This window comes from Leptodactylus fuscus, unplaced genomic scaffold (genome assembly GCF_031893055.1).
Source record: "Leptodactylus fuscus isolate aLepFus1 unplaced genomic scaffold, aLepFus1.hap2 HAP2_SCAFFOLD_226, whole genome shotgun sequence".
Lineage (NCBI taxonomy): Eukaryota > Metazoa > Chordata > Amphibia > Anura > Leptodactylidae > Leptodactylus > Leptodactylus fuscus.
This window is the reverse complement of record NW_027440249.1, coordinates 90402-111349: the sequence shown is the minus strand read 5'-3', so window position 1 is coordinate 111349 and position 20948 is coordinate 90402. Positions and strand designations below refer to the sequence as shown.

General features: G+C 41.0%; 1 protein-coding gene across 1 annotated transcript in view; it reads right to left on the bottom strand.

Moving 5' to 3' along the window:
- Window positions 1–20948, bottom strand: part of LOC142187385 (uncharacterized) — a gene marked incomplete at its 5' end in the record, with an annotated part of 128287 nt that overhangs the window by 27552 nt on the left and 79787 nt on the right. The window contains one exon of the mRNA XM_075261588.1: window positions 12480–12571. Within this exon, the coding sequence (XP_075117689.1) occupies window positions 12480–12571 (92 nt within the window). The remainder of the gene's footprint in view (window positions 1–12479; window positions 12572–20948) is intronic.

Below are 20948 nucleotides of genomic sequence, written 5' to 3'. Positions count from 1 at the left end.
TTGCATGAAGCGCTCCACTTCACCATTGGCTTGAGGCCAGTAAGGAGTTATTTTCCTGTGGTTAAAACCAAGATAAGTTGCAAAAGACTGAAAATCTGCACTATTGAAAGGTGGCCCATTGTCAGTCTTCACTGTTTCAGGTATGCCATATGCAGAAAAGATTTTGTCCAGTTTTGGTATGACAGCTCTTGCAGAGGTGGTGGAAACGGGTTCAATGACTGGAAACCTAGAAAAATCATCTATGACAACCAGTAAATAGGAATGATCTGGCAAAGTGCAGAAATCAACACTCACAGCAGTCCATGGATTGTCTGGCAGAGGTGTCATTTGTACTGGTGCTCGGCTATGGTCCACCGTAGTTGCTTGGCAAGGTATACATGTGGCAATAAGTGCTTCCACTTGTTTATCTAGTCCAGGAAACCATACTTTCTCCCTGAGTAATTGCTTTGTTTTAACTATACCTTGATGGGCCTCATGGGCCAGATCGATCACTCTACTCTGAAGTTTCTGAGGAATGACCAGGCGGTTGTCACGTAGTAGTATGTTTGAGTCAGATACAGAAAGAGAGTGTCTTGCATTAAAGAAGGCCTGCAAATATGCTGTTTGGCCCTGCGGTTGAATACGAGTCTCAGCTAGAAAAGAGTTCCAGTTCTTAGACCGAACAGTGTCAATTACCAACTGAAGTTGGGGATCAGAATCCACCGCATGTTTAATTTCTTCGAGGGTCATTGCTCTTGGCACAGAGTGAGTAACAATGAAATTTACATGCTCCTCAGCTAAGACAGTGGCAGGCAAGTCATCTTTGGTAGACTATGGTGAAGGGTGTCTTGAAAAATAGTCTGCAGGGTTCCCAGCTCCTGCCTCATATCTCAAGTGAAAGCGATAGTTCTGCAGGCGTAGTAGCCAGCGTTCAAGTCGTGGGGGTGGCTTTGATGAATGTTTATTGAAGATTGGAATGAGTGGTTTATGATCACTGACCACTGTGAATGGACGACCAAAGAGGTAAAGATGAAAATGAAGGCATCCCCATACAACTGCGAGAGCTTCCCTCTCAGTTTGAGAATAGCGCTGTTCCGTTTCTGTTAAAGCCTTGCTCGCATAGGAGACTGTAGAGATACTGCCAGTTTTGGACACCTGAGTTAAAATTGCACCAAGGCCTACAGGACTGGCATCCACAATGAGCTCAGTAGACTTTAGTGGGTCAAAATAGGCCATGACCGCGTCACTAGAAAGACTGGACTTAAGTGTATCAAAAGCTGATTGATGTTCAACTGTCCATGACCAAGGAGTATCCTTTTTAGTGAGTTGTCGTAGGGGTTCAGAAACAGTAGCCAGATCAGGTATGAATCGTCCACAGTATGTAACCAGACCAAGAAAACTTCGAACATCTGAGACATTTTGTGGCTGGCTAGCAGAGGTTATGGCTGCTACTTTCTCAGGGTCTGCAGAAACACCATTTTCAGAAAAAATGTAGCCAAAAAAATTCAATGACGTCTTGTTGAACTCGCATTTTGATGGATTAACAGTTAAATTGCAGGTTTGCAGTCTCTGAAAGACTTGTTCTAGGTGATTGTCATGTTCCTCTTGGGTTGTGCCAAAGATAAGGATGTCATCACTAACATTGAGGACTCCAGGTATTCCTGAAAGAACCTGCCTGATAACATTCTGAAAGATTTCTGCAGCCGATGAAATGCCAAAGTTCAGCCTCTTGAACCTTCTTAGACCGACATGAGTGCTAAAAGTTGTGATATATCTGGAGTCTGGATGCAATTCAAGCTGATGATAACCAGATTTTAGATCAATTTTTGAGAATACTTTTGCACCATTTAGATCTGTGAGAATATCATCAATGGTAGGTGTAATGTGCCTTTCTCTTTGAATGGCTCGATTGGCATGTCGCATATCCACACATAACCTGATTTTACCAGGCTGCTTAGGTTTAGGCGCAACAACAATTGGTGAGACCCAGGGAGTTGGGCCCTCGACACGTTCAATAACATCATCTGTCTCAAGGTCTTGTAGCTCTTTCTCCACTAGCTTGCGGACATGGAATGGGATGCGCCTGTGAGGTTGAACTGATGGCTGGACTGACTGGTCAATGTGTAATTTCACTTGAAAGTCTTTCAGCTTTCCTATGCCTTGAAAGAGTTGAGGATATTTCTGCATAATAGTTTGGACAGAAGAGTGTGTTACGCTGTTTGCCAGTTTCACTAGGCCCAGAGATACCGCACTATTGCAGCTGAGAAGAGTGTCTGCAGAACACTCCACTACATAGAAAGTGTCCGTGATGGATTTCCCTTCAGCCGTTAGTAATGCCTGAAATTTGCCACATAGGGGTAATGCAGTAGCTGAACCATAAGGATATATCTTCAGGTTAGTGCCTTGCAAAGCAGGTTTGTTCTTTAGCTGGCTATAAGTGGCATGACTAATAACATTGACAGACGCCCCTGTGTCTACCAGTGTCTCCACCGGATTGCCATGTATTAAGATGACTTGTTTGGGATTAGACATTGCATGCACATTGCGAGACCCCTCAGTCACTGAGAATAAGCAGGTGCTGCCGGGCTCATCAGCAGGGGGTACTGACTGCACTGCCTGAACTTTCTGTGGCAAGGCTTGTTTAGCAGAGAGAGAAGATTGTGATTTTGATCTGCAGACTTTTGCAAAGTGATTTTGTTTCCCACAGTTATGACAAGTTACTCCCTTTGCTGGGCATGGTTTCTGATGAGGATAAGGACCTCCACAGTTGTAGCAGGTTGCAGCCTGTGTGTGAGGCACATGTGGCTTCTGAGTGAGCTTTGCTACAGAAGATGGCTGCTCTAGTATACAGTCTGTGTTCTCTATAAGTTTAGCTTGATTCTCTGCTGCATCATGAATACGTGCAACGTCCAGTAGCTTTGCTAAAGTCATGGTGGGATCTCTGAGTGCTTGTCTCCTTAACTTAGAGGACACACAACCTTGTATGATTTGCATCAGAATTTCCTTGTCTATATCAGAAAATTCACAGTAAGCTGCAAGTTGTCTTAAGCGGACATGATATTCATCAATGGTTTCTGTTGCTGACTGTTTTGACTGTCTAAACTTGAAAATTTCAAAAGCTGCATTTATGTCTGGAGAGAAATGCTTAGTTAGTGCTGCTTTGCATAGATCATAGTCACTGTCCTCCCCTGTATTGGGCAGAGTTGTGAAGATATCATAGACTTGCTCCCCTGCATAGTGTAACAACATGGCTTTCTTTCTTGCATTGTCAGTAATGTTTATTGCTTGCAGGAATATCTCAAAGCGTTTCAGCCATTTATTCCAGCATGCTGCCAAGTTTGCTTGGGGCTGGTGCACATCAAATACAGCAAAGGAGGGTAAGCAGGCCATGGCTGGTGCTGGGATTGCAGTCTTGTAAACAGTTTCTGTAGCAGTGAAATACCTTTAGCTGATTATTCTTAATCCTCGTCGCCAATTGTAGTGTTGTAGTGAGGATGCAGGTCTTCTGGAATAAGTCCACTATGAGATGGTTACTCTTGTAGATCAGAACACTTTATTCCAGGCTCCATCATGGCTCCCTGTCTAACAACTCCTCCCCCTAAGCTCAGCTCCTCCTCCATTACTACCTCACTGTTGCTAGGCAGACAAAGCAGAATAAGTAAGCAGAACAGAACATACAGAACATACTTATAACAACATCACAGGAGCGGCCACATCTATTCATTTCTATAGGAGCGGCCACATCTATTCATTTCTATAGGAGCGGCCACATCCATTCATTTCTATAGGAGCGACCACATCCATTCATTTCTATAGGAGCGGCCACATCCATTCATTTCTATAGGAGCGGCCACATCCATTCATTTCTATAGGAGCGGCCACATCTATTCATTTCTATAGGAGCGGCCACATCCATTCATTTCTATAGGAGCGGCCACATCCATTCATTTCTATAGGAGCGGCCACATCTATTCATTTCTATAGGAGCGGCCACATCTATTCATTTCTATAGGAGTGGCCACATCCATTCATTTCTATGGGAGCGGCCACATCCATTCATTCTATAGGAGCGGCCACATCCATTCATTTCTATAGGAGCGGCCACATCCATTCATTTCTATAGGAGCGGCCACATCTATTCATTTCTATAGGAGCGGCCACATCCATTCATTCTATAGGAGCGGCCACATCCATTCATTTCTATAGGAGCGGCCACATCCATTCATTTCTATAGGAGCGGCCACATCCATTCATTTCTATAGGAGCGGCCACATCCATTCATTTCTATGGGAGCGGCCACATCTATTCATTTCTATAGGAGCGGCCACATCTATTCATTTCTATAGGAGCGGCCACATCCATTCATTTCTATAGGAGCGGCCACATCCATTCATTCTATAGGAGCGGCCACATCCATTCATTTCTATAGGAGCGGCCACATCCATTCATTTCTATAGGAGCGGCCACATCCATTCATTTCTATAGGAGCGGCCACATCCATTCATTTCTATAGGAGCGGCCACATCCATTCATTTCTATAGGAGCGGCCACATCCATTCATTTCTATAGGAGCGGCCACATCCATTCACTTCTATGGGAGCGGCCACATCTATTCATTTCTATAGGAGTGGCCACATCTATTCATTTCTATAGGAGCGGCCACATCCATTCATTTCTATGGAAGAGGCCACATCTATTCATTTCTATAGGAGCGGCCACATCCATTCATTTCTATAGGAGCGGCCACATCCATTCATTTCTATAGGAGCGGCCACATCCATTCATTTCTATAGGAGCGGCCACATCCATTCATTTCTATAGGAGCGGCCACATCTATTCATTTCTATAGGAGCGGCCACATCTATTCATTTCTATAGGAGCGGCCACATCCATTCATTCTATAGGAGCGGCCACATCCATTCATTTCTATAGGAGCGGCCACATCCATTCATTTCTATAGGAGCGGCCACATCCATTCATTTCTATGGGAGCGGCCACATCTATTCATTTCTATAGGAGCAGCCACATCTATTCATTTCTATAGGAGCGGCCACATCCATTCATTTCTATAGGAGCGGCCACATCCATTCATTCTATAGGAGCGGCCACATCCATTCATTTCTATAGGAGCGGCCACATCCATTCATTTCTATAGGAGCGGCCACATCCATTCATTTCTATAGGAGTGGCCACATCTATTCATTTCTATAGGAGCGGCCACATCCATTCATTTCTATGGAAGAGGCCACATCTATTCATTTCTATAGGAGCGGCCACATCCATTCATTTCTATAGGAGCGGCCACATCTATTCATTTCTATAGGAGCGGCCACATCCATTCATTTCTATAGGAGCGGCCACATCCATTCATTTCTATAGGAGTGGCCACATCTATTCATTTCTATAGGAGCGGCCACATCCATTCATTTCTATGGAAGAGGCCACATCTATTCATTTCTATAGGAGCGGCCACATCCATTCATTTCTATAGGAGCGGCCACATCCATTCATTTCTATAGGAGCGGCCACATCCATTCATTTCTATAGGAGCGGCCACATCCATTCATTTCTATAGGAGCGGCCACATCCATTCATTTCTATGGGAGCGGCCACATCCATTCATTTCTATAGGAGCGGCCACATCCATTCATTTCTATGGGAGCGGCCACATCCATTCATTTCTATAGGAGCGGCCACATCCATTCATTTCTATAGGAGCGGCCACATCCATTCATTTCTATAGGAGCGGCCACATCTATTCATTTCTATAGGAGCGGCCACATCCATTCATTTCTATGGAAGAGGCCACATCTATTCATTTCTATAGGAGCGGCCACATCCATTCATTTCTATAGGAGCGGCCACATCCATTCATTTCTATAGGAGCGGCCACATCCATTCATTTCTATAGGAGCGGCCACATCCATTCATTTCTATAGGAGCGGCCACATCCATTCATTTCTATGGGAGCGGCCACATCCATTCATTTCTATAGGAGCGGCCACATCCATTCATTTCTATAGGAGCGGCCACATCCATTCATTTCTATAGGAGCGGCCACATCCATTCATTCTATAGGAGCGGCCACATCCATTCATTTCTATAGGAGCGGCCACATCCATTCATTTCTATAGGAGCGACCACATCTATTTATTTCTATAGGAGCGGCCACATCCATTCATTTCTATAGGAGCGGCCACATCCATTCATTTCTATAGGAGCGGCCACATCCATTCATTTCTATAGGAGCGGCCACATCCATTCATTTCTATGGGAGCGGCCACATCCATTCATTTCTATAGGAGCGGCCACATCCATTCATTTCTATAGGAGCGGCCACATCCATTCATTTCTATAGGAGCGGCCACATCCATTCATTTCTATAGGAGCGGCCACATCCATTCATTTCTATAGGAGCGGCCACATCCATTCATTTCTATAGGAGCGGCCACATCCATTCATTCTATAGGAGCGGCCACATCTATTCATTTCTATAGGAGCGGCCACATCTATTCATTTCTATAGGAGCGGCCACATCCATTCATTTCTATAGGAGCGGCCACATCCATTCATTTCTATAGGAGCGGCCACATCCATTCATTTCTATAGGAGCGGCCACATCCATTCATTTCTATAGGAGCGGCCACATCCATTCATTTCTATAGGAGCGGCCACATCCATTCATTTCTATGGGAGCGGCCACATCCATTCATTTCTATAGGAGCGGCCACATCCATTCATTTCTATAGGAGCGGCCACATCCATTCATTTCTATAGGAGCGGCCACATCCATTCATTTCTATGGCAGCGGCCACATCCATTCATTTCTATAGGAGCGGCCACATCCATTCATTCTATAGGAGCGGCCACATCCATTCATTTCTATAGGAGCGGCCACATCTATTTATTTCTATAGGAGCGGCCACATCCATTCATTTCTATAGGAGCGGCCACATCCATTCATTTCTATAGGAGCGGCCACATCCATTCATTTCTATAGGAGCGGCCACATCCATTCATTTCTATAGGAGCGACCACATCTATTCATTTCTATGGAAGAGGCCACATCTATTCATTTCTATAGGAGCGGCCACATCCATTCATTTCTATAGGAGCGGCCACATCCATTCATTTCTATGGAAGAGGCCACATCTATTCATTTCTATAGGAGCGGCCACATCCATTCATTTCTATAGGAGCGGCCACATCCATTCATTTCTATAGGAGCGGCCACATCCATTCATTTCTATAGGAGCGGCCACATCCATTCATTTCTATAGGAGCGGCCACATCCATTCATTTCTATGGGAGCGGCCACATCCATTCATTTCTATAGGAGCGGCCACATCCATTCATTTCTATAGGAGCGGCCACATCCATTCATTCTATAGGAGCGGCCACATCCATTCATTTCTATAGGAGCGGCCACATCTATTTATTTCTATAGGAGCGGCCACATCCATTCATTTCTATAGGAGCGGCCACATCCATTCATTTCTATGGGAGCGGCCACATCCATTCATTTCTATGGGAGCGGCCACATCCATTCATTTCTATAGGAGCGGCCACATCCATTCATTTCTATGGAAGCGGCCACATCCATTCATTTCTATAGGAGCGGCCACATCCATTCATTTCTATAGGAGCGGCCACATCCATTCATTTCTATGGGAGCGGCCACATCCATTCATTTCTATAGGAGCGGCCACATCCATTCATTTCTATAGGAGCGGCCACATCCATTCATTTCTATAGGAGTGGCCACATCTATTCATTCTATAGGAGCGGCCACATCCATTCATTTCTATAGGAGCGGCCACATCCATTCATTTCTATAGGAGCGGCCACATCCATTCATTTCTATATGAGCGGCCACATCTATTCATTTCTATAGGAGCGGCCACATCCATTCATTTCTATAGGAGCGGCCACATCCATTCATTTCTATAGGAGCGGCCACATCTATTCATTTCTATGGGAGCGGCCACATCCATTCATTTCTATAGGAGCGGCCACATCTATTCATTTCTATAGGAGCGGCCACATCCATTCATTTCTATAGGAGCGGCCACATCCATTCATTTCTATAGGAGCGGCCACATCCATTCATTTCTATGGGAGCGGCCACATCCATTCATTTCTATAGGAGCGGCCACATCCATTCATTTCTATAGGAGCGGCCACATCCATTCATTTCTATAGGAGTGGCCACATCTATTCATTCTATAGGAGCGGCCACATCCATTCATTTCTATAGGAGCGGCCACATCCATTCATTTCTATAGGAGCGGCCACATCTATTCATTTCTATAGGAGCGGCCACATCCATTCATTTCTATAGGAGTGGCCACATCCATTCATTTCTATATGAGCGGCCACATCCATTCATTTCTATGGGAGCGGCCACATCCATTCATTTCTATAGGAGCGGCCACATCCATTCATTTCTATAGGAGCGGCCACATCCATTCATTTCTATAGGAGTGGCCACATCTATTCATTCTATAGGAGCGGCCACATCCATTCATTTCTATAGGAGCGGCCACATCCATTCATTTCTATAGGAGCGGCCACATCTATTCATTTCTATAGGAGCGGCCACATCCATTCATTTCTATAGGAGTGGCCACATCTATTCATTTCTATAGGAGCGGCCACATCTATTCATTTCTATAGGAGCGGCCACATCCATTCATTTCTATAGGAGCGGCCACATCCATTCATTTCTATATGAGCGGCCACATCTATTCATTTCTATAGGAGCGGCCACATCTATTCATTTCTATAGGAGCGGCCACATCTATTCATTTCTATAGGAGCGGCCACATCCATTCATTTCTATAGGAGCGGCCACATCCATTCATTTCTATATGAGCGGCCACATCTATTCATTTCTATAGGAGCGGCCACATCCATTCATTTCTATAGGAGCGGCCACATCTATTCATTTCTATGGGAGCGGCCACATCCATTCATTTCTATAGGAGCGGCCACATCCATTCATTCTATAGGAGCGGCCACATCCATTCATTTCTATGGGAGCGGCCACATCCATTCATTTCTATAGGAGCGGCCACATCTATTCATTTCTATGGGAGCGGCCACATCCATTCATTTCTATAGGAGTGGCCACATCCATTCATTTCTATAGGAGCCGCCACATCCATTCATTTCTATAGGAGCGGCCACATCCATTCATTTCTATAGGAGCGGCCACATCCATTCATTTCTATAGGAGCGGCCACATCTATTCATTTCTATAGGAGCGGCCACATCCATTCATTTCTATGGAAGAGGCCACATCTATTCATTTCTATAGGAGCGGCCACATCCATTCATTTCTATAGGAGCGGCCACATCCATTCATTTCTATAGGAGCGGCCACATCCATTCATTTCTATAGGAGCGGCCACATCCATTCATTTCTATAGGAGCGGCCACATCTATTCATTTCTATAGGAGCGACCACATCCATTCATTTCTATAGGAGCGGCCACATCCATTCATTTCTATAGGAGCGGCCACATCCATTCATTTCTATAGGAGCGGCCACATCTATTCATTTCTATAGGAGCGGCCACATCCATTCATTTCTATAGGAGCGGTCACATCCATTCATTTCTATAGGAGCGGCCACATCTATTCATTTCTATGGGAGCGGCCACATCCATTCATTTCTATAGGAGCGGCCACATCCATTCATTTCTATAGGAGCGGCCACATCCATTCATTTCTATAGGAGCGGCCACATCCATTCATTTCTATAGGAGCCGCCACATCCATTCATTTCTATAGGAGCGGCCACATCCATTCATTTCTATAGGAGCGGCCACATCCATTCATTTCTATAGGAGCGGCCACATCCATTCATTTCTATAGGAGCGGCCACATCCATTCATTTCTATGGGAGCGGCCACATCCATTCATTTCTATGGGAGCGGCCACATCCATTCATTTCTATGGGAGCGGCCACATCCATTCATTTCTATGGGAGCGGCCACATCCATTCATTTCTATAGGAGCGGCCACATCCATTCATTTCTATAGGAGCGACCACATCTATTCATTTCTATAGGAGCGGCCACATCCATTCATTTCTATAGGAGCGGCCACATCCATTCATTTCTATAGGAGCGGCCACATCCATTCATTTCTATAGGAGCGGCCACATCCATTCATTTCTATAGGAGCGACCACATCTATTCATTTCTATAGGAGCGGCCACATCCATTCATTTCTATAGGAGCGGCCACATCTATTCATTTCTATAGGAGCGGCCACATCCATTCATTTCTATAGGAGCGGCCACATCTATTCATTTCTATGGGAGCGGCCACAGCCATTCATTTCTATGGGAGCGGCCACATCCATTCATTTCTATAGGAGCGGCCACATCCATTCATTTCTATGGGAGCGGCCACATCCATTCATTTCTATAGGAGCGGCCACATCCATTCATTTCTATGGGAGCGGCCACATCCATTCATTTCTATAGGAGCGGCCACATCTATTCATTTCTATGGGAGCGGCCACATCCATTCATTTCTATAGGAGCGGCCACATCTATTCATTTCTATGGGAGCGTGCTATTAGTGTCATGTCACTACTAATGTGAAGGGTCTGAGCTCCAACATCAAGCGCCGAACGGTTCTTGAATGCTTTTTCTTCATAGGGGCGGCCCCTTCCTCTCGTACGGGCCTCGCTCTCTATAGTTCTCCTGGTGTTCCGAATGTCATTGTCTAACTCTTCTGTTTTCCTGTCTGAGTGAACATGGACGTTTCATCCATGATATGGTTATATGTAGGTTTGATCCATGAGGACACATCACCTTCTAGAGCTTTATTTGTTGGATATTTCATATAGATAGATAGATAGATAGATAGATAGATAGATAGATAGATAGACAGATAGATAGACAGTTATCTGACAAACGTTCTGTCGCTTCTCCATGTTGTGGAATCAGACGCTTCTATAACCTGACTGTAAGTTCATCCATCGGTGTTAGAAATGACTCCTAGGAAAGCTGAAACCTCCCAGATGTGATTTTTATTAAGAAAATAAATTGGCTTCAATGCCGAAATATTGGTCATGTAATGAACACAGAAAGGTCAGTTTTTGGCAAGAGAAAAGTTTTGTCGCCTTGTCATGTGATGCCCCCAATCCTGGTGTACGGCCTCGCTGGTGCTCGGTAATTGGTTAATTAGTGGGGGTGTATAAAGAAGAACTCCGGCACCCCAAACCTTCACTTGAACTGCAACTTCACCTCTGACAGCAGGCCAAAAATCAACCCTGTGACCAAAGCCTTGATTATTAAGAAGCTGCAGACCAGATCCACTGCAGAGGTGGCCGCACCTTTAACGTGTCTCACCATTTGACCAGACTGGAGATGTTTTTGACAAGCCCAGGTCCGGCAGACCCCGCAAGACAATGGCTCAGGAGGAATCAGAAGCCAGCCCCTCTTCCACTGCAGCAGGGCTCCAACAGGCCCGGTCACCTCAAGTCCCTGATTCTGCCTCAAAATGTCCTCCATGGTGGAATCAGTGCCCAGAAGCCATCACTAAACCAAAGGCAATGCCCACAGCCTACTAAACGGATGGACAATGGAAAAGTGGCAGAAGGTGGATTTCTCAGATGAATCTTCAGTTGAATTACACCACAGCCATCGCATATACTGAGGAGACCTACTGGAGCCCGTATGGATCCAAGATTCCACCACCAAACGTAACTGTCTTCTGGGTGTAAGATCATGGTCTGGGGCTGCATTGAGTATGGGGTATGCCAAACATTGGCAAGGTGGAAGGCAATATCAATAGCCTAAAATATCAACAAGTATTAGCTTCTTCTTACATTCCCAATCATAAAAGGGGCCACATTGTGCCGCAGGATGGTTCTCCATCTCATACATCCATCTCTACATGAAGATGAAGGTTCTCCAGCACTGGCCAGCCCGGGCACCAGACATGAACATCATTGAGCAGGTTTGGGGTAGGATGGAAGAGGAAGTGTGCAGACAACCCTGGGAGACTGTAAGACGCCATTCTCTGCTATTACTGATGACTTCATCTATACATTGTATGACTCATTGTGGAAACGCATGGCCGCCGTCCTTCAAGCTCATGGAAGTCACACCAAATATTCCATCTGGCTCTAACAGCAGCACAACCTCCTTCCCCAATGTTAGGAGACATAGCTGTGTATTGGCACTGAATTATTGGTTTGGTTTTCACATGACCGTATGTGGCCGACAAAACTTTTGTCTTGGCAATAACTGACCTTTCTGTGTTCATGAAATGACCAATATTTCGCCAGTGAAGCCAATTTATTTTCTTACCAAAAATCACATTTGGGAGTTTTCCGCTTTCCTAGGAGTCATTTCTAACACCGATGGATGAATTTAGAGTCAGGTTATAGAAGCGTCTGATTCAACAACATGGAGAAGCGACAGAACGTTTGTCAGGGACTGTTTGAACTGTATACAGCTGATCGCATTGTGAACCTACCGGCACATAGAGAGTCTTTGCAGGTTGTTGAGGGTGGGCAGGATGTACAGGGTTCTCCAGGTGAAAAGGGTTTCTCTCCTTGAAAATTGCCCCTGTGAGATAAAGAATAGGTAATGATTTACTGCTTCTCCAAAAACAATGTATGTGTCTTATTCAAACAAAGGAGAAGGACCTGGCACAAGGGGCCAAAACTTTTCTTAGCTTTTTCATGTAAGTAAATGGGTAGAGTAAAGTTAGACAGTGTGAAGACATCTCATCAGGCATCAGTCACTGTGATAAATCTGGTGTAGTATAAGACTAGTCTAAGGTTACACTGTCTAATATTACCCAGAATTAGTAATCTGTACAATGTATCATCCAGTATCAGTCACTGTGATAAATCTGTACAGTATAAGACTGTCTAGTCTAAGGTTACACTGTCTAATGTTACACAGGATTAGTAATCTGTACAATGTATCATCCAGTATCAGTCACTGTGATAAATCTGTACAGTATAAGACTGTCTAGTATAAGGTTACACTAATATTACCCAGGATTAGTAATCTGTACAATGTATCATCCAGTATCAGTCACTGTGATAAATCTGTACAGTATAAGACTGTCTAGTCTGAGGTTACACTGTCTAATATTACCCAGGATTAGTAATCTGTACAATGTATCATCCAGTATCAGTCACTGTGATAAATCTGGTGTAGTATAAGACTGTCTAGTATAAGGTTACACTGTCTAATATTACACAGGATTAGTAATCTGTACAATGTATCATCCAGCATCAGTCACTGTGATAAATCTGTACAGTATAAGGCTGTCTAGTGTAAGGTTACACTGTCTAATATTACCCAGGATTAGTAATCTGTACAATGTATCATCCAGCATCAGTCACTGTGATAAATCTGTACAGTATAAGGCTGTCTAGTGTAAGGTTACACTGTCTAATATTACCCAGGATTAGTAATCTGTACAATGTATCGTCCAGTATCAGTCACTGTGATAAATCTGGTGTAGTATCAGACTGTCTAGTCTAAGGTTACACTGTCTAATATTACACAGGATTAGAAATCTGTAGAATGTATCATCCAGTATCAGTCACTGTGATAAATCTGGTGTAGTATAAGACTGTCTAGTATAAGGTTACACTGTCTAATATTACTCAGGATTAGAAATCTGTACAATGTATCATCCAGTATCAGTCACTGTGATAAATCTGGTGTAGTATAAGACTGTCTAGTCTAAGGTTACACTGTCTAATATTACCCAGGATTAGTAATCTGTACAATGTATCATCCAGTATCAGTCACTGTAATAAATGTGTACAGTATAAGACTGTCTAGTGTAAGGTTACACTGTCTAATATTACACAGGATTAGAAATCTGTACAATGTATCATCCAGTATCAGTCACTGTGATAAATCTGTACAGTATAAGACTGTCTAGTGTAAGGTTACACTGTCTAATATTACCCAGGATTAGTAATCTGTACAATGTATCGTCCAGTATCAGTCACTGTGATAAATCTGTACAGTATAAGGCTGTCTAGTATAAGGTTACACTAATATTACCCAGGATTAGTAATCTGTACAATGTATCATCCAGTATCAGTCACTGTGATAAATCTGTACAGTATAAGACTGTCTAGTCTGAGGTTACACTGTCTAATATTACCCAGGATTAGTAATCTGTACAATGTATCATCCAGTATCAGTCACTGTGATAAATCTGGTGTAGTATAAGACTGTCTAGTATAAGGTTACACTGTCTAATATTACACAGGATTAGTAATCTGTACAATGTATCATCCAGCATCAGTCACTGTGATAAATCTGTACAGTATAAGGCTGTCTAGTCTAAGGTTACACTGTCTAATATTACACAGGATTAGAAATCTGTAGAATGTATCATCCAGTATCAGTCACTGTGATAAATCTGGTGTAGTATAAGACTGTCTAGTATAAGGTTACACTGTCTAATATTACCCAGGATTAGTAATCTGTACAATGTATCATTCAGTATCAGTCACTGTGATAAATCTGTACAGTATAAGACTGTCTAGTATAAGGTTACACTGTCTAATATTACTCAGGATTAGAAATCTGTACAATGTATCATCCAGTATCAGTCACTGTGATAAATCTGGTGTAGTATAAGACTGTCTAGTCTAAGGTTACACTGTCTAATATTACCCAGGATTAGTAATCTGTACAATGTATCATCCAGTATCAGTCACTGTAGTAAATCTGTACAGTATAAGACTGTCTAGTGTAAGGTTACACTGTCTAATATTACACAGGATTAGAAATCTGTACAATGTATCATCCAGTATCAGTCACTGTGATAAATCTGTACAGTATAAGGCTGTCTAGTCTAAGGTTACACTGTCTAATATTACACAGTAATCTGTACAATGCATCATCCAATATCAGTCACTGTGATAAATCTGGTGTAGTATAAGACTGTCTAGTCTAAGGTTACACTAATATTACCCAGGATTAGTAATCTGTACAATGTATCATCCAGTATCAGTCACTGTGATAAATCTGTACAGTATAAGGCTGTCTAGTCTAAGGTTACACTGTCTAATATTACCCAGGATTAGTAATCTGTACAATGTATCATCCAGTATCAGTCACTGTGATAAATCTGTACAGTATAAGACTGTCTAGTCTAAGGTTACACTGTCTAATAATACACAGGATTAGTAATCTGTACAATGTATCATCCAGTATCAGTCACTGTGATAAATCTGTACAGTATAAGACTGTCTAGTCTAAGGTTACACTGTCTAATAATACACAGGATTAGTAATCTGTACAATGTATCATCCAGTATCAGTCACTGTGATAAATCTGTACAGTATAAGACTGTCTAGTCTAAGGTTACACTGTCTAATATTACACAGGATTAGTAATCTGTACAATGTATTATCCAGTATCAGTCACTGTGATAAATCTGGTGTAGTATAAGACTGTCTAATATAAGGTTACACTGTCTAATATTACTCAGGATTAGAAATCTGTACAATGTATCATCCAGTATCAGTCACTGTGATAAATCTGTACAGTATAAGACTATCTAGTATAAGGTTACACTGTCTAATATTACCCAGGATTAGTAATCTGTAGAATGTATCATCCAGTATCAGTCACTGTGATAAATCTGGTGTAGTATCAGACTGTCTAGTATGTCTAGTATAAGGTTACACTGTCTAATATTACCCAGGATTAGTAATCTGTACAATGTATCATCCAGTATCAGTCACTGTGATAAATCTGTACAGTATAAGACTGTCTAGTCTAAGGTTACACTAATATTACCTAGGATTAGTAATCTGTACAAAGTATCATCCAGTATCAGTCACTGTGATAAATCTGTACAGTATAAGGCTGTCTAGTCTAAGGTTACACTGTCTAATATTACACAGGATTAGAAATCTGTAGAATGTATCGTCCAGTATCAGTCACTGTGATAAATCTGGAGTAGTATAAGACTGTCTAGTATAAGGTTACACTGTCTAATATTACTCAGGATTAGTAATCTGTACAATGTATCATCCAGTATCAGTCACTGTGATAAATCTGGTGTAGTATAAGACTGTCTAGTATAAGGTTACACTGTCTAATATTACTCAGGATTAGTAATCTGTACAATGTATCATCCAGTATCAGTCACTGTGATAAATCTGGTGTAATATAAGACTGTCTAGTATAAGGTTACACTAATATTACCCAGGATTAGTAATCTGTACAATGTATCATCCAGCATCAGTCACTGTGATAAATCTGGTGTAGTATCAGACTGTCTAGTATAAGGTTACACTGCCTAATATTACCCAGGATTAGTAATCTGTACAATGTATCATCCAGTTTCAGTCACTGTGATAAATCTGGTGTAGTATAAGACTGTCTAGTATAAGGTTACACTGTCTAATATTACCCAGGGTTAGTAATCTGTACAATGTATCATCCAGTATCAGTCACTGTGATAAATCTGTACAGTATAAGACTGTCTAGTCTAAGGTTACACTGTCTAATAATTCACAGGATTAGTAATCTGTACAATGTATCATCCAGTATCAGTCACTGTGATAAATCTGTACAGTATAAGACTGTCTAGTCTAAGGTTACACTGTCTAATATTACCCAGGATTAGTAATCTGTACAATGTATCATCCAGTATCAGTCACTGTGATAAATCTGGTGTAGTATAAGACTGTCTAGTATAAGGTTACACTGTCTAATATTACCCAGGGTTAGTAATCTGTACAATGTATCATCCAGTATCAGTCACTGTGATAAATCTGTACAGTATAAGACTGTCTAGTCTAAGGTTACACTGTCTAATAATACACAGGATTAGTAATCTGTACAATGTATCATCCAGTATCAGTCACTGTGATAAATCTGTACAGTATAAGACTGTCTAGTCTAAGGTTACACTGTCTAATGTTACACAGGATTAGTAATCTGTACAATGTATCATCCAGTATCAGTCACTGTGATAAATCTGTACAGTATAAGACTGTCTAGTATAAGGTTACACTAATATTACCCAGGATTAGTAATCTGTACAATGTATCATCCAGCATCAGTCACTGTGATAAATCTGTACAGTATAAGACTGTCTAGTATACGGTTACACTGTCTAATATTACTCAGGATTAGAAATCTGTACAATGTATCATCCAGTATCAGTCACTGTGATAAATCTGTACAGTATAAGACTGTCTAGTCTAAGGTTACACTGTCTAATGTTACACAGGATTAGTAATCTGTACAATGTATCATCCAGTATCAGTCACTGTGATAAATCTGTACAGTATAAGACTGTCTAGTCTAAGGTTACACTGTCTAATATTACACAGGATTAGTAATCTGTACAATGTATCATCCAGTATCAGTCACTGTGATAAATCTGGTGTAGTATCAGACTGTCTAGTATAAGGTTACACTGTCTAATATTACCCAGGATTAGTAATCTGTACAATGTATCATCCAGTATCAGTCACTGTGATAAATCTGTACAGTATAAGGCTGTCTAGTCTAAGGTTACACGGTCTAATATTACACATGATTAGTAATCTGTACAATGTATCGTCCAGTATCAGTCACTGTGATAAATCTGGTGTAGTATAAGGCTGTCTAGTCTAAGGTTACACTGTCTAATGTTACACAGGATTAGTAATCTGTACAATGTATCATCCAGTATCAGTCACTGTGATAAATCTGTACAGTATAAGACTGTCTAGTCTAAGGTTACACTGTCTAATATTACACAGGATTAGTAATCTGTACAATGTATCATCCAGTATCAGTCACTGTGATAAATCTGGTGTAGTATAAGACTGTCTAGTATAAGGTTACACTAATATTACCCAGGATTAGTAATCTGTACAATGTATCGTCCAGTATCAGTCACTGTGATAAATCTGTACAGTATAAGACTGTCTAGTCTAAGGTTACACTAATATTACCCAGGATTAGTAATCTGTACAATGTATCATCCAGCATCAGTCACTGTGATAAATCTGTACAGTATAAGACTGTCTAGTATAAGGTTACACTGTCTAATATTACTCAGGATTAGAAATCTGTACAATGTATCATCCAGTATCAGTCACTGTGATACATCTGGTGTAGTATAAGACTGTCTAGTATAAGGTTACACTGTCTAATAATACACAGGATTAGTAATCTGTACAATGTATCATCCAGTATCAGTCACTGTGATAAATCTGGTGTAGTATCAGACTGTCTAGTATAAGGTTACACTGTCTAATATTACCCAGGATTAGTAATCTGTACAATGTATCATCCAGTATCAGTCACTGTGATAAATCTGTACAGTATAAGGCTGTCTAGTCTAAGGTTACACGGTCTAATATTACACAGGATTAGTAATCTGTACAATGTATCGTCCAGTATCAGTCACTGTGATAAATCTGGTGTAGTATAAGGCTGTCTAGTCTAAGGTTACACTGTCTAATATTACCCAGGATTAGTAATCTGTACAATGTATCATCCAGTATCAGTCACTGTGATAAATCTGTACAGTATAAGACTGTCTAGTCTAAGGTTACACTGTCTAATATTACACAGGATTAGTAATCTGTACAATGTATCATCCAGTATCAGTCACTGTGATAAATCTGTACAGTATAAGACTGTCTAGTCTAAGGTTACACTGTCTAATAATACACAGGATTAGTAATCTGTACAATGTATCATCCAGTATCAGTCACTGTGATAAATCTGTACAGTATAAGACTGTCTAGTCTAAGGTTACACTGTCTAATAATACACAGGATTAGTAATCTGTACAATGTATCATCCAGTATCAGTCACTGTGATAAATCTGTACAGTATAAGGCTGTCTAGTCTAAGGTTACACTGTCTAATATTACACAGGATTAGAAATCTGTAGAATGTATCATCCAGTATCAGTCACTGTGATAAATCTGTACAGTATAAGACTGTCTAGTGTAAGGTTACACTGTCTAATATTACACAGTAATCTGTACAATGTATCATCCAGTATCAGTCACTGTGATAAATCTGGTGTAGTATAAGACTGTCTAGTCTAAGTTTACACTGTCTAATATTACACAGGATTAGAAATCTGTAGAATGTATCATCCAGTATCAGTCACTGTGATAAATCTGGTGTAGTATAAGACTGTCTAGTATAAGGTTACACTGTCTAATATTACTCAGGATTAGAAATCTGTACAATGTATCGTCCAGTATCAGTCACTGTGATAAATCTGGTGTAGTATAAGACTGTCTAGTCTAAGGTTACACTGTCTAATAATACACAGGATTAGTAATCTGTACAATGTATCATCCAGTATCAGTCACTGTGATAAATCTGTACAGTATAAGACTGTCTAGTCTAAGGTTACACTGTCTAATATTACCCAGGATTAGTAATCTGTACAATGTATCATCCAGTATCAGTCACTGTGATAAATCTGGTGTAGTATAAGACTGTCTAGTCTAAGGTTACACTGTCTAATATTACCCAGGATTAGTAATCTGTACAATGTATCATCCAGTATCAGTCACTGTGATAAATCTGGTGTAGTATAAGACTGTCTAGTATAAGGTTACACTGTCTAATATTACACAGGATTAGTAATCTGTACAATGTATCGTCCAGTATCAGTCACTGTGATAAATCTGTACAGTATAAGACTGTCTAGTCTAAGGTTACACTGTCTAATAATACACAGGATTAGTAATCTGTACAATGTATCATCCAGTATCAGTCACTGTGATAAATCCGTACAGTATAAGACTGTCTAGTATAAGGTTACACTGTCTAATATTACCCAGGATTAGTAATCTGTACAATGTATCATCCAGTATCAGTCACTGTGATAAATCTGGTGTAGTATAAGGCTGTCTAGTATAAGGTTACACTGTCTAATATTACCCAGGATTAGTAATCTGTACAATGTATCGTCCAGTATCAGTCACTGTGATAAATCTGGTGTAGTATAAGGCTGTCTAGTCTAAGGTTACACTGTCTAATATTACCCAGGATTAGTAATCTGTACAATGTATCGTCCAGTATCAGTCACTGTGATAAATCTGGTGTAGTATAAGACTGTCTAGTCTAAGGTTACACTGTCTAATATTACTCAGGATTAGTAATCTGTACAATGTATCGTCCAGTATCAGTCACTGTGATAAATCTGTACAGTATAAGACTGTCTAGTCTAAGGTTACACTGTCTAATATTACCCAGGATTAGTAATCTGTACAATGTATCATCCAGTATCAGTCACTGTGATAAATCTGTACAGTATAAGACTGTCTAGTCTAAGGTTACACTGTCTAATATTACCCAGGATTAGTAATCTGTACAATGTATCATCCAGTATCAGTCACTGTGATAAATCTGGTGTAGTATAAGACTGTCTAGTATAAGGTTACACTGTCTAATATTACCCAGGATTAGTAATCTGTACAATGTATCATCCAGTATCAGTCACTGTGATAAATCTGTACAGTATAAGACTGTCTAGTCTAAGGTTACACTGTCTAATATTACCCAGGATTAATAATCTGTACAATGTATCATCCAGTATCAGTCACTGTGATAAATCTGTACAGTATAAGACTGTCTAGTATAAGGTTACACTGTCTAATATTACCCAGGATTAGTAATCTGTACAATGTATCGTCCAGTATCAGTCACTGTGATAAATCTGCACAGTATAAGACTGTCTAGTATAAGGTTACACTGTCTAATATTACCCAGGATTAGTAATCTGTACAATGCATCATCCAGTATCAGTCACTGTGATAAATCTGTACAGTATAAGACTGTCTAGTCTAAGGTTACACTGTCTAATATTACACAGGATTAGTAATCTGTACAATGTATCGTCCAGTATCAGTCACTGTGATAAATCTGTACAGTATAAGACTGTCTAGTCTAAGGTTACACTAATATTACCCAGGATTAGTAA